Source organism: Lithobates pipiens, unplaced genomic scaffold (genome assembly GCF_037356315.1).
Source record: "Lithobates pipiens isolate NorthernLeopardFrog02 unplaced genomic scaffold, aLitPip1_a1.2 Scaffold_18, whole genome shotgun sequence".
Classification (NCBI taxonomy): domain Eukaryota; kingdom Metazoa; phylum Chordata; class Amphibia; order Anura; family Ranidae; genus Lithobates; species Lithobates pipiens.
Window position 1 is genome coordinate 583879763 of NW_027507758.1, and position 13378 is coordinate 583893140.

Here is a 13378-nt window from a genome sequence, read left to right on the forward strand (position 1 = left end):
CTCCCACTAAAACCAATGATAAGGCACTATTCATCCAACTGACATGAACAATGGGACATTATTCCTCCCACTGGCACCAACAATGGGGTACTATTCCTCCCACTGACACCAACGACGGGGCACAATTCCTCCCACTGACACTAGTGATGGGGCACTATTCCTCCCACTGGCACCAATGATGGGGCACTATTACTCCCACTGATACCAATGATGGGGAATTATTGCTCCCACTGACACCAACAATGGGGCACTATTTCTCCCACTGACACCAACAATGGGGCACTATTCCTCCCACTGACACCAATGATGTGGAATGATGTGACACTAACACACATACAAACCAGTCCTTTATGATTAGCCTCATTCAGTGATCCTTGAAAAGGGGTCACTGTGGAAATTTCCCAAAAGATATAAAACACCAGTAGTTGTGCCGTTTTAGTTCCCCTAGAGTGTCATGAACACAGCACCCAACTTGCTTTGAATCAGTGGCATGATTTGTCATGTTGTGGGCTGAGGATGCCATGAAGCTTGATAACGACCAACACATGGTGCTGATTCAGGGCAGGCGGCATTAAGGGCTATCCCCGACATTCAGGAGAAGACAGAAGCCCACCTCCATCAGACCTGATACACCCACTGCCATCAGCCTTGCTCCTGGAGCCAAAGTGCTTTGATGAGAAGAGGGGGCTCTGTGAATGGGGGGAGGGGGCAAGGACTGTGTGATGGGGGGGCTCTTTAATGGAGGACTCTGATGTAATGAGGGTACTCAGTCATAGGGGGTACTCTGATGTTATAGTAGGCTCTTGTATATAGGGAGACTTCTGAGGTGAAGCGGGATATCTGACATGGAGAGGGGCCTCTGATGTATAGAGGGGACTCTATTGTGAAAAGGTGGCACTGATGTAATGTGGAGACCTCTGATGTGAAGGGCGGGGGGGGGGGGGGGTGTTCTTATGTGATGGGGACTTCTGATGTTATTATAGGAGATCCTCTGGTATGAAAGGAGGCTTCTGATGTGACAAGGAGACTGTGATCTGATGGGGAGACTCTAATGTGATAGGGGTACCTCTGATGTGATGGGAGGAGCGATGATGCCATGGGAGAACCTCTGATGTCATAGAGGATCTTTGATGTGAAAGGCAGACAACTGATGTGATTAGGAAGACCTTGATGTGATGGGAGGACCTCTGATGTGAAGGGGGGCTTCTGATGTGATGGAAGAACCTCTGACATGAAAGGGGGCTTCTGATGTGATGGGGAAACTTTGATGTGATAGGGAAACCTCTGATGTGATGGGAGGACCTCTGATGTGATGGGGGGACAGCTGATGTGATGGGGGATCTCTTATGTGATAGGGGACCTCTGGTGGGATGGGGGATGTCCAATGTGATGGGGGCTCTCTGATGTTATATGGGACCTGTGATGTGATGGGAAGACTTTTTTATTTTTGTGAGAACCTTTGATATGAAGAGGGGTTTCTGATGTGATGGAAGAACCTCTCATATGAAAGGGGGCTTCTGGTGTGATAGGGAAACCTCTGATGTGATGGGAGGACCTCTGATGTGATGAGGGGACCTCTGATGTGATAGGGGGACAGCTGATGTGATTGGGAAGACCTTGATGTGATGGGAGGACCTCTGATGAGATGGGGTCCTCTGATGTGATGGAAGAACCTCTGATATGAAAGGGAGCTTCTGATGTGATGGGGAAACTCTGATGTGATGGTGGGACCTCTGATGTGATGGGGATCTCTTATGTGATAGGGGGACCTCTGAAGGGATGGGGGATGTCTAATGTGATGGGGGCTCTCTGATGTGATATGGGGGTCTGTTATGTGATGGGAAGACTTTTATGTTATTGGGAGAACCTTTGATATGAAGGGGGGCTTCTGATGTGATGGAAGAACCTCTCATATGAAAGGGGGCTTCTGATGTGATAGGGAAACTCTTATGTGATCGGGAGACCCCTGATGTTATCGGGGGACCCCTGATGTGATGGGGGGACCTCTGATGTGATAGGGGGACAGCTGATGTGATTGGGAAGACCTTGATGTGATGGGAGGACCTCTGATGAGATGGGGTCCTCTGATGTGATGGAAGAACCTCTGATATGAAAGGGTGCTTCTGATGTGATAGGGAAACCTCTGATGTGATGGGGGAACCTCTGATGTGATAGGGAGACTCTCATGTGATGGGGAGACTCTATTGTGACAGGGAGACTCTGATGTGAAGGGAGGACCTCTGATGTGATGGGAAGACTTCTGATGTGACAGATGGGTCTCTGATGTGATGGGGGGATCTTTGATGTGATGAGCAGATCTCTAATGTGATGGGTGGATCTTTAAAGCGGAGGTCCACCCTAAAGTGGACCTCCGCTCATCGGAACCCCCCCCCCCCTCTGGCGCCACAATTGGCACCTTTCAGGGGGGAGGGGGGTGCAGATACCTGTACAGTACAGGTATCTGTACCCACTTCTGGGATAGCTCTCTGCGGAAAGGGGCGTATATTATGCCCCTTTCCGCAAGTGCCCGCCCCTTCCCGCAAGTGCCCCGCTGCCTGCTGGGAAAACACACAGATCCCAGAGGCAGCGGGGACCGTCCTTATTGCGCAGCGCGGCTCGCGCATTCGCAGTAGGGAACCGGGAAATGAAGCCGAAAGGCTCCATTTCCTGATTCCCATACCCAAGATGGCGGCGGCAGCACCCGAGATACGATCTACAGATCGGCTTCGGGTGCCGACATCGCGGGCGCGCTGGACAGGTAAGTGTCACTATTTTAAAAGTCAGCAGCTGCAGTATTTGTAGCTGCTGGCTTTAAAAAAAAAAAAAAACGCGGAGTCCCGGCGGACTCCCGCTTTAATGTGATGGAGGATCTCTGATATGATGGGGGAACTCTGATGCGATGGGAAGACCTCTAATGTCATGGGAGGACCTCTGATGGGATAGGAAGACCTTTGATGTGATGGGAGGACCTCTGATGCGATGGGAGGACATAAGTAACATTTATGTTGTTTTAAAACTGGCATTTCTTGAGATTTTCCAAACTTTTAGGTAGCTGCAACTGAAAAAAAAAATAGAAAAACACTGATTTAGACATCATCATCATCATCACCCATATTTGAAATCTCACCTTTGGGTAGTCTAGCTGTAGATACAAAAAGCTGTAGAGGTTTTACAATGCACATACGTCTTTGTGTTGTGTTTGTTATGTGAAGGAGCAGAGACATTCTCATGGGAAAAATCACACAGAGCACCAGGAGTGAGGACAATCATCTTCTATTATTAGGATAGAAATAAGACCGTTCTGTATTTAGTGGAATGCTTGCTTTAATAACAGCTCTTTATAACCTCCATCACACAGTCACTAAGCATTATATACAGATTTACCCAACATGAAAAGACTTGTCTCATTCAGACACATATACAGAAAAGTGCCCAGACAATGACAGGAGTGAAGAGTTTGAACGTTGTATCGGACCTCTTTGTATTCATTAAACCTCATTGCCAGCTCATTTTGGCCATTTCAGGCTCAGATAAGATACGGAAAATATACTGCATAGGGAGTATTGTATATTGTGCATAGAAAATGTTTTTTGTTTTTTTTCCCCCCCATGATCCTATGACGCTTAATATCCAGATCCAAGATCCAGAACTCCAAGAAAACCTTTGAGCAAGTTACTGAACTGCAGTTTTGTAGAAGAATCAATTTTCCTAAGTTGGTTTGTGACGATAAGAAGAAAGTGAGAGGTCTTGCCACAATGGTTATCATCCCTGCTACAAGTCTGTCCTACAGCTCCAGCTAAAGGGAACATGCTCCATCTCAGGTCACTAAATAGACTTTACACAATCACTATTGTTGTTCCAAATATCTCCATGCGCTTAAATGGGTTGTAAGGGTAAAATATAAAAACACTCTTAGGAAGGTCAACGTTGGAATTTACATATTGCAGCTTGATTTTTGCTGTGATCACACAGCTCTCCCCACTTGTCAATCACTGGCCTCATATCCTGCTAGCCTTGCTATGGGGCAAACACAAGAACAAATGGGGCGCTGGATTCCGATTTTCTAAGGGTCACTAAAATAGTCACTGAGCTCACTGGCTGCGGTTCGGCAGCACTCCACAAATCGAGACCACCTCAGGAGAAAGGGAAAGGACCCGGAGTTAAGAATCCACACACATACCATCTAATGTCACCAAACAAACGCGTACACACGGCCAAAATTTCCGATGGAAACAGTCCGATGCTTTTCGTCCGAGCATTTCATCGGATTTTCCGACCGTGTGTATGCCCATCGGTCTTTTTCTGTTGGCATTTCCGACGGTCTTTAGATTGAGAGCCTGTTCTTAATTTTTCCGATGGAAAACCTTTCTATCTGATTTTTCAATCGTGTGTATGCAATTCTGACACGCAAAATTCCGACGCATGCTCGGAAACAATTCGACACATGCTCGGAAGCATTAAACCTCCCTTTTATAGTGCCGTCGAACGCGTTGTATGTTGCGATGTTATTGACCGTCGGAATTAGGTGCGACTGTGTGTAGGCAACACAGTTTGAGCGAAATTCCGTCGGAATTCCGACAGGAATACCATCAGAGCTTTTTCCGACGAGAATTCCGATCGTGTGTACGCGGCATTAGAGTCTAAGGTAATTTGTTGATAACATTGATTCATGACAGAATAGAACCAATGCGTTTTGGTTGTCAAAAACACTCCATCTTCATCAGAGCTTAAGAATTCTGTCTGTGCTTAACCACTTCGCACCCGGCCAATGTACATATATGGCCGGGCGGGTGCTCTCCAGTTCCGGGAGGATGTCCAAAGACGTTCTGCAGCTCATGCACCTCGTAACCGTTGTGTCTGGGGATACTCCATATTCCCATCGCACATGTTCCTGGAGAAAGCTCTAGAGTTTTGGGTGCTGTAGCAACCACCAGCTGGAGACCAGATCAGAAAGCCACAATGAAGATATTTGCCAGCACACCACAGATCATCAAGTTGAGTCCAAGCGTTTTTTATTGAAGCAGGATGACATCACAATAAAGACAGTGCAACCTTTCAGAGCCACGCAGGACCCCTTTGTCAGGCATGTGATGTGATCATGCTTCAATAAAAACTGCTTGGACTCAACTTGATGATCCGTGGTGTGCTGGCAAATATCTTAATTGTCAATGTGTCTGGTGGACACAGTGCTCGATACCAGGCTACTGAGATTGGCCCAGGTACCACGTGATCACTGTGACCAATCACATTATAACAAGTAAACACAATTGTCATGAATGGCTTTCATTCACAACACTTACCATTGAGAACTCTGTGATCAGTCACGGTGATCACATGGTACAGTGCCATTCACAGCAGCCCTGTACCATGTGATAGCTTTAGTCAATCACAATAGTAAATTCATGACAGTTAAAAAGATTACTTTTACAATGATCATCACTTTACAAGCAATCACAATGTAAAAAAAAAATCCAGATCACCTTCTCAGAGTAGTACAGTGTCACTATGGGAACACTGCACTACTGTGGGGACAGTATGTAAAATGCCACTCCCTCAGTTTACTCAGGTAAGCAGATACTAACTAAAACTGTGATTTATGGCTTGGAAAGTTTCAGGAGGGCAGTGATGGTAAATGCAGCAGAATTCTTATGCCCTGATAAAGGCAAGGTGTGGTTGGCTCCCGAAAACGCATTGGCTCTATTCTGCTATCGGCTTGATCAATGAATTACCTTGGACTATTGGACATGTGTTTGGTGTTCTCATTGCAATTATTTAGGGGTCAGAGACGGGGAAGCTACAATAAAGCTGTTCTAGGATTTTTTTTTTTTTGCGTTTACAGTGAGGTCCATAAATATTGGGACATCAACACAATTCTAATCTTTTTGGCTCTATACACCACCACAAGGGATTTGAAATGCAATGAACAAGATTTGCTTTAACTGCAGACTTTCAGCTTTAATTTGAGGGTATTTACATCCAAATCAGGTGAACGGTGTAGGAATTACAACAGTTTGTATATGTGCCTCTCACTATTTAAGGGACCAAAAGTAATGGGACAGATTAACAATCATCAATCAAACTTTCATTTTGTAATACTTGGTTGCAAATCCTTTGCAGTCAATTACAGCCTGAAGTCTGGAACGCATAGACATCACCAGACGCTGGGTTTCATACCTGGTGATGCTCTGCCAGACCTCTACTGCAACTGTCTTCAGTTCCTGCTTGTTCTTGGGACATTTTCCCTTCAGTTTTGTCTTCAGCAAGTGAAATGCATGCTCAATCGGATTCAGGTCAGGTGATTGACTTGGCCATTGCATAACATACCACTTCTTTCCCTTAAAAAACTCTTTGGTTGCTTTCGCAGTATGCTTCGGGTCATTGTCCATCTGCACTGTGAAGCGCCGTCCAATGAGTTCTGAAGCATTTTGCTGAATATGAGCAGATAACATTTCCCAAAACACTTCAGAATTCATCCTGCTGCTTTTGTCAGCAGTCACATCATCAATAAATACAAGAGAACCAGTTCCATTGGCAGCCATACATGCCCACGCCATGACACTACCAACACCATGCTTCACTGATGAGGTGGTATGCTTTGGATTATGAGCAGTTCTTTTCCTTCTCCATACTCTTCTCTTCCCATCACTCTGGTACAAGTTGATCTTCGTCTCATCTGTCCATAGGATGTTGTTCCAGAACTGTGAAGGCTTTTTTAGATGTTTTTTGGCAAACTCTAATCTGGCCTTGCTGTTTTTGATGCTCACCAATGGTTTACATCTTGTGGTGAACCCTCTGTATTCACTCTGGTGTAGTCTTCTCTTGATTGTTGACTTTGACACACATACACCTACCTCCTGGGGAGAGAGTATTCTTGATCTGGCCAACTGTTGTGAAGGGCGTTTTCTTCACCAGGGTAAGAATTCTTTGGTCATCCACCACAGTTGTTTTCTGTGGTCTTCCGGGTCTTTTGGTGTTGCTGAGCTCACCAGTGCTTTCTTTCTTTTTAAGGATGTTCCAAACAGTTGATTTGGCCACACCTAATGTTTTTGCTATCTTTCTGATGGGTTTGTTTTATTTATCATTCAGCCTAATGATGGCTTGCTTCACTGATAGTGACAGCTCTTTGGATCTCATATTGAGAGTTGACAGCAACAGATTCCAAATGCAAATAGCACACTTGAACTCTGGACCTTTAATCTTCTCCTTGTAAATGGGATAATGAGGAAATAACATACACCTGGCCATAGAACAGCTGAGCAGCCAATTGTCCCATTACTTTTGGTCCCTTAAAAAGTGGGAAGCACATATACAAACTGTTGTAATTCCTACACCGTTCACCTGATTTGAATGTAAATACCCTCAAATTAAAGCGGAAAGTCTGCAGTTAAAGCACATCTTGTTCGTTTCATTTCAAATCCATTGTGGTGGTGTATAGAGCCAAAAAGATTAGAATTGTGTCAATGTCCCAATATTTATGGACCTGACTGTATCCCTTCTTTAGTGCACTTTAGCAAAATGCATTAAAAATCCATTAGTGAAAGCCATTAAATCTTTCTGTTTCTGCCAGGGCTCCTATTTGCTTCCTGTTCACTCCTGGCATTACACTGACACTGACAGTCTCAGATAGGATCACAAATTAAAATGATATTCCCCCTATAATGATAGTTTTAATGAAAGACTGTGCTTTGCCCATGAAGGCAAATTCCCCACTCTACCCCAGCAACACATACTTTTCAGCTGCTCTGTTCATCCACCAGGAGCAAATATAACATCCAAAATAAATATGTGTTGTAGTGACTGGCCCAGTGCTGTCACATCTATTTGGGTAGTCTTCAGATCAGTGTAATCTTGGACTAATGCAGTGCAGAGCACTTGCTTTCAGCAGCTTAACAGAGTGGTGGGGGTGCAAAAGAATGGGTAGGGGGGCATTAAAGCGATTCTGTTCTGTTTAAAAATCCAGGTTAATGGCCCCTGCAATAGAAGTGCTATTAATAATTACCTCTCGACTGGCCAGTGTCTCCTACCTTCTCTCTGTCCCAGTGCCACAGCCTCTGTAAAACTCTTTGGCATTCAACACTTCGGCGAGTCTTGTCCCTGTGCCGTGGTTCCATCCCCTAACCTAGCCATTCTCAACCAGGGTTACCTGGAAACAAGAAAGGGTTCCTCCAGAGGTTGCTAGGGGTTCTTTGAGATGTGAAAGATTGACCTTTTATTTAAGGGGTGCCTGCAAAGATCCAAGACCATTGCCACTTGAAAAAACCAGTAGCCTAACTCAAATTATTATTTTAGTTGTGACACTTTGACCACCACTGCAGGAGTTACATTCTTTCTTTTGGCAACTTATGTAAGGAGCATTTTTTGCCTTTGGCCAGCAATGCATTGGTTTTGGCAAGGGTTCCCCAAGACCTTAAAATAATTGTTGGCGTTCCTCTGGGGTAAAAAGGTTGAGAAAGGCTGCTCTGACTCCTATGTCACTACAGCCTACACAATGACATAGGGAAAGATGGATGGGGCCACGGTACATGGGGCGGACATGGGCATCTGACATTCCAAAAAAGTGCCTAATGCCAAAGAGTCTTTATAAACCAAAAACAAATGTCAAACCAATGCTAAATGGACTATCACAGAGAATCCAACATAAACACCAAATTACCTTTATCAATAATGTAATATATCAAATAAATAAATGGCTCCATGCCATGCCTAATCCTGAGCCCTTGTACACACGGTCGGAGATTCCGACGGAATGTGTCCTATTGGACCATTTTGTCGGATAATCTGACTGTGTGTGGTCTCCATCGGACTGTTTCCGTCGGAATATCCGACGGACCAAGTTTTCCAACTTGTCTATAAAATTTTCCGACAACATGCTCCGATCGGACATACTGCGATCATGTGTAGCCTGCTCCGACGGACAAAGTGCCACGCATGCTCAGATCAAATTCCTAGACCAAAGCTATTGGCTACTAGCCTGAACGTAGTCCCGTCGTAACGAAATAACGTCATCACGTTATGTACAATTGGATTTTTCGACAACTTTGTCCGACTGTGTGTATGCAACGGTTTCGGACAAAATCTGACGGACAAAATCCGTCAGACAAAATCCAACTGATTTGGTTGTCAGAATGTCCGTCCGACCGTGTGTACAAGGGCTGAGAGTTGAATAAGCACAGCATTCTTGTGTGAAATGCGTCAAGCATCTGTACCTGTCATTGTCCTGTGTGTGTCACTTTTGGGATATTGCAAAAAAACAAACTCAGGATTGGGCATGGTGTGCAGCCATTTCTTTCTTTGATAGCAGCTCCATGGAAGCGACCTGGAGCTAGCAGCCTTGCATGGAGCCAAATCAGCCTAACCATCTCACCTGGAGTGGCGTCTCTCTCATCTCCTTGCCAATAATATAATAGAATTTGGTAATTTAGTGTTTATATTAGATTTTCTGTAGTAGTTTATTTAGCGGTAATGTTACATTTTTTTTGTTTTTAGTTAATATAGTTTTGAGTCAGTTAATACAGCATGTAGACGGGTGCAGTCTGTGTTCCCCACTGTACGTGGCGCTTGGCCAAAGCGGAAATGCAGAAGGGGAAACTTGGGTCCTCTATGACTTCCTGCGGACACAGGGAGATGGCTGTCCAATTGGACACTGGTGCCCCATGTGACATTAGTAGCCATCTTGGGTCAGGTAGTGTCTATTTAAGACTCTGGCTCCCGAGTTTGATGCGCTTTATGCGAGTGTATGGATAGGTTCCCCGTCTGACAGGGAAAGTGCTTATAGGTAGGAAAAAGTTCCAGAGGAGTAGGGACAGTGCAGTGACTATGCATACCTTGCTTCAAGAAGCCTCCTCTTTGGGTGTGGACCAGCCAGGCCGCATTCCGCTCCTCAATGCAGACCCTGCTGGCATCGCTCAAGCCTACAGCCTTTGTAAGTGGCTCTGGACAGACATACCTAACCCACCAAGGCTAGTTGTACCTTTCTACAAAATACTGCTCTTGCCTATCTTGGATTCCATGTGTTTACTGCCTGCCACACCACATTGCACCTTGCTCACAACCGGAGTATTAAATAAAAAAAAAAGGAGGGGGGGGGGGGGTTGTAGGCCCTTCCAGATATTCTTGATTGTGCCAAAGAGTTTTACGGAGTTTCTAGCCTTGGGATGGAGGGACGTTAGGAAACACAGGTGGCTGGGGACGTGGTTATAGAAGCTCTACCATTGCAGGACCTTTCATTTGGATTTTTGCTCTGCATGGGCAAAGCACAGGTATGCTTTAGGGATTAATATAAGGAGTATCTACGCTAGTTTGTAGCGTATTTTTTATTTTTTTTGTATGCTTTTAATGATTATTTGTATGTACATTAGGATTGGAAACAGAGATGGACAGCTGGCTTCTCCAACAATTGTACAACTACAAGCATCACCCTTGGAAGGCTCAACGCAGTACTGCCTGTAATTCCCACAACAGCTAACCAGCCGCAAGTTGCCCAAGTCAGCAAGGTTTGTGACTGCATAGAACGACTCAACATTATTGCACAAAATGTTATATTCATTTCCACGAGCCCACAAAAGACATTTTGTGGTGTGTCTGTAGTACGCTGATGATTTGGGAAGGGAGATCCACGCATCCCCACAACTTTCTGAATTTGTATAGTGGTTATGCCAGAAAAATTACATAAAAAAGAAACTTCACTTTCAAGTAATAAAAGAAAATAAAAGTTGTTTTCAGCTTTAAATGTGCATACAGCTCTTATATTCCATGCCATAATGAAGACCAATGTATAGATTTAATGTTGTATGCCACATGGACATTGGCGTTCTCTGTCCCTTCATAGAAAGTGCATCCTCTGCCTATTTGCTGAGATCTGGTATATCCAGGTCCTTAGTAGTTAAATATCCCGTATGATCCTTCATTTTTGTTTTAAGTTATTCTTGACTTTTCAACCAATGAGAGATGATTAACCTCTCAAAAGTCTCTATCCTGCCTCACTTTCCACCCTTCCAGTTGTGTCTGGACCACATCAGAAGAAGCAAGCCAAAACATCCATCTATCAACAGATTCAGGTACCACCTATAGATCTCATCAGTGATTCATGTCAAAGGATTGATGGCATCCAACTTTCCATGAACAGTCTACTAACATTGCCATCCTATGGAACACAGATCTTATCTTGTGACCTTGTTGTACTCCCTTTTTTAGAAGTGGTGTATGATGAAGCTGGGAAGCCTTTGGGTTAAGGCACTGGCGTTTGAAGCATAAGCTTTGAAGTCTTAGAAATTCAAGCCAGGATTAAATTGTGCCTCATATGCTGAAATACAGTGTTGAAGAAGTGAGCAGAACCCACCAGTCCTCGTGGGATATATAGACATCGCTGAGCTTCTAAGAAAAAACTTGGCTGCTGGATTTACGAAGACAGCACATGCTGAACCTTCTGCCAGCTGGAGCAATAGACAGAAAACACCTAGATCGTTTTCAGGTAAGTAGCCAATGCTCAGCTTCCAAACAGATTTGTCTAGAAACAAACTTCTAGATCCACCAGGATCTACTTCCCAAGCACCTGTAGGGAGCCAAGAGGTGCTGAAGATCGACAGCATGGACTTTCCACAGGAGTAATAAATAAATAAATATGTAAATTCCATAAATACAAAGTCTTGACTTCTTTTACGGCTGAGGTCTCATCTCCAGGCAGATCGAAGCTGAGCAAGGATAGTGGTGGGAAACCCGTTATCTGCTCCTCATCAGTTGGAAGCAAAGCCTGGCTTTAGGGGTTAATGTGCATGGGTAGATAGATCTAGGGAGGTTAGTGTCACTCATGGGTAGGGGAAAGCTGACGCCTTTGGCTGCTTGAAGACAAAGAGATGTGAGTGGTCGAAGATGGAAGAGCCTTGGGCTGCTGACACCTGGAGACACAAAAACATGGTTGTTATCAGTGGAAGCATCAGGATACCATGCCTTAGAGTCCATCCACATAGGGGCAACACGATTTCCAGCGAGACTTTGGAAGGCATGAATCACAGCGCGACTTGAGGCAACTTACAAGGCAACTTGAAGTTGCCTCCAGGACAGGGGACTTTGCCAGTAGCCAATCACATAATAATCAGCTCTGTGGGAGGGGGGTGATTCCCTAGAAAACTATTTTTACTTCCTGGAAAGTTGCTTCAGTTAAGACAGGGGATCAGACTTGGAAGCAACTTCCATTGAAATAAATGGGTACAAGTTGCCTAGAAGTCGGATTGAAGTAGTACAGGAACCTTTTCTGAAGTCGGAGCGACTTCAGTAGTGTGCATTAAGACGGCTCTCATTCACTTACATTGATTTTATCATGTTGCCGACTTGAGGCAACTTGGGACGACTTCAAGTCGGATCCAAAGTTGCCCCTGTGTGAATGGACTCTTAAGATATCTGTGACCTTTTTTTTTTTTTTTTTAGCTTGAAAAGCATAAAAAGCATTACTGAAAAAATCCAGTCCATGGTGATGGATGTTGTAGGAATTTTCACTCTCTAGGATGTTCTGTCCTCTTCCTTCTGCTCAACTTTTGGTGCTGCAGGGGTTAACAGCTTTGGGTCCTCTATGAAGCTGCTATAAAAAAATTCCCAATGAGGAATTGCCCCTTCCTCCTCCATTGATATATAGGCTTTCATTGTTTTTACTGCCTGTAACGTGATATCTGTATGGGGGAGTCACCGGATTCTCTCCCCCATTCACAGATCCTGTTTCCGGTAGTGAAAGCAATGAAGAACTTTTCTCAATGGGGAGGAGGAAGGAGGGGGTGGGTACTCAGTTGGAACTATTTCACAGCAACTCCGAAGATAATAATCCCAGCAGCGCCACACATTCAGAGCCAGGAAGAGTACGGGGCATCCCTGCAGTGAAGACTTTTACAGGATCAAGCTAGCGCCATGATTTTAGACATCGTTCATTACAGGTAAGTTAACTCATTAAAGAAATAGAGATTTTTATATTTTTTATGGCTAAACTTCAGTTTTACTGTAAGTCAATGAGTGTAAATGGACTCTGGTGTAAAGTACCCGATTAAAGCTCAAATGAACCTTCAGTTAAAGTCAGGTAAATGCATTCCAGGTGCATCAAACTGAATGCCAGAGCCTGGGTAGAAAACCCAGCATGCTACAGACAAGGACCCTTAAACTCTCTGTAGAAGCAGTGGCCTCTTTGCAGAGGTCCCCAGCTGAGTCATATCTATAGCTCTGCAATCGGCAAATCCCTTGTTGATTGAAAAGCTTAGTAGTCTCAAAACGTCACCAAATTAACCTTTAATTGTGGGTGCATATATATTTTTGTAATAAGGCGAGCCTCAAGTGGTTTTCATGATATGTTATGCTGAAAATAAGACTTTACTCGAGAAGGCGCATATGAGAGAGCCAT

At 44.4% G+C, this 13378-nt stretch overlaps 1 protein-coding gene across 3 annotated transcripts in view; it reads right to left on the bottom strand.

The window, feature by feature from the left end:
• Positions 1–3299: 3299 nt before the first annotated feature.
• The window catches only part of KIF3C (kinesin family member 3C), a 115280-nt gene continuing 105201 nt past the window's right edge, over positions 3300–13378 (bottom strand). For all 3 annotated transcript variants that reach the window (XM_077489134.1, XM_077489135.1, XM_077489137.1), the window contains one exon: positions 3300–11894. In XM_077489134.1, coding sequence (XP_077345260.1) covers positions 11801–11894 — 94 coding nt within the window. In that variant the 3' untranslated portion in view covers positions 3300–11800. The remainder of the gene's footprint in view (positions 11895–13378) is intronic.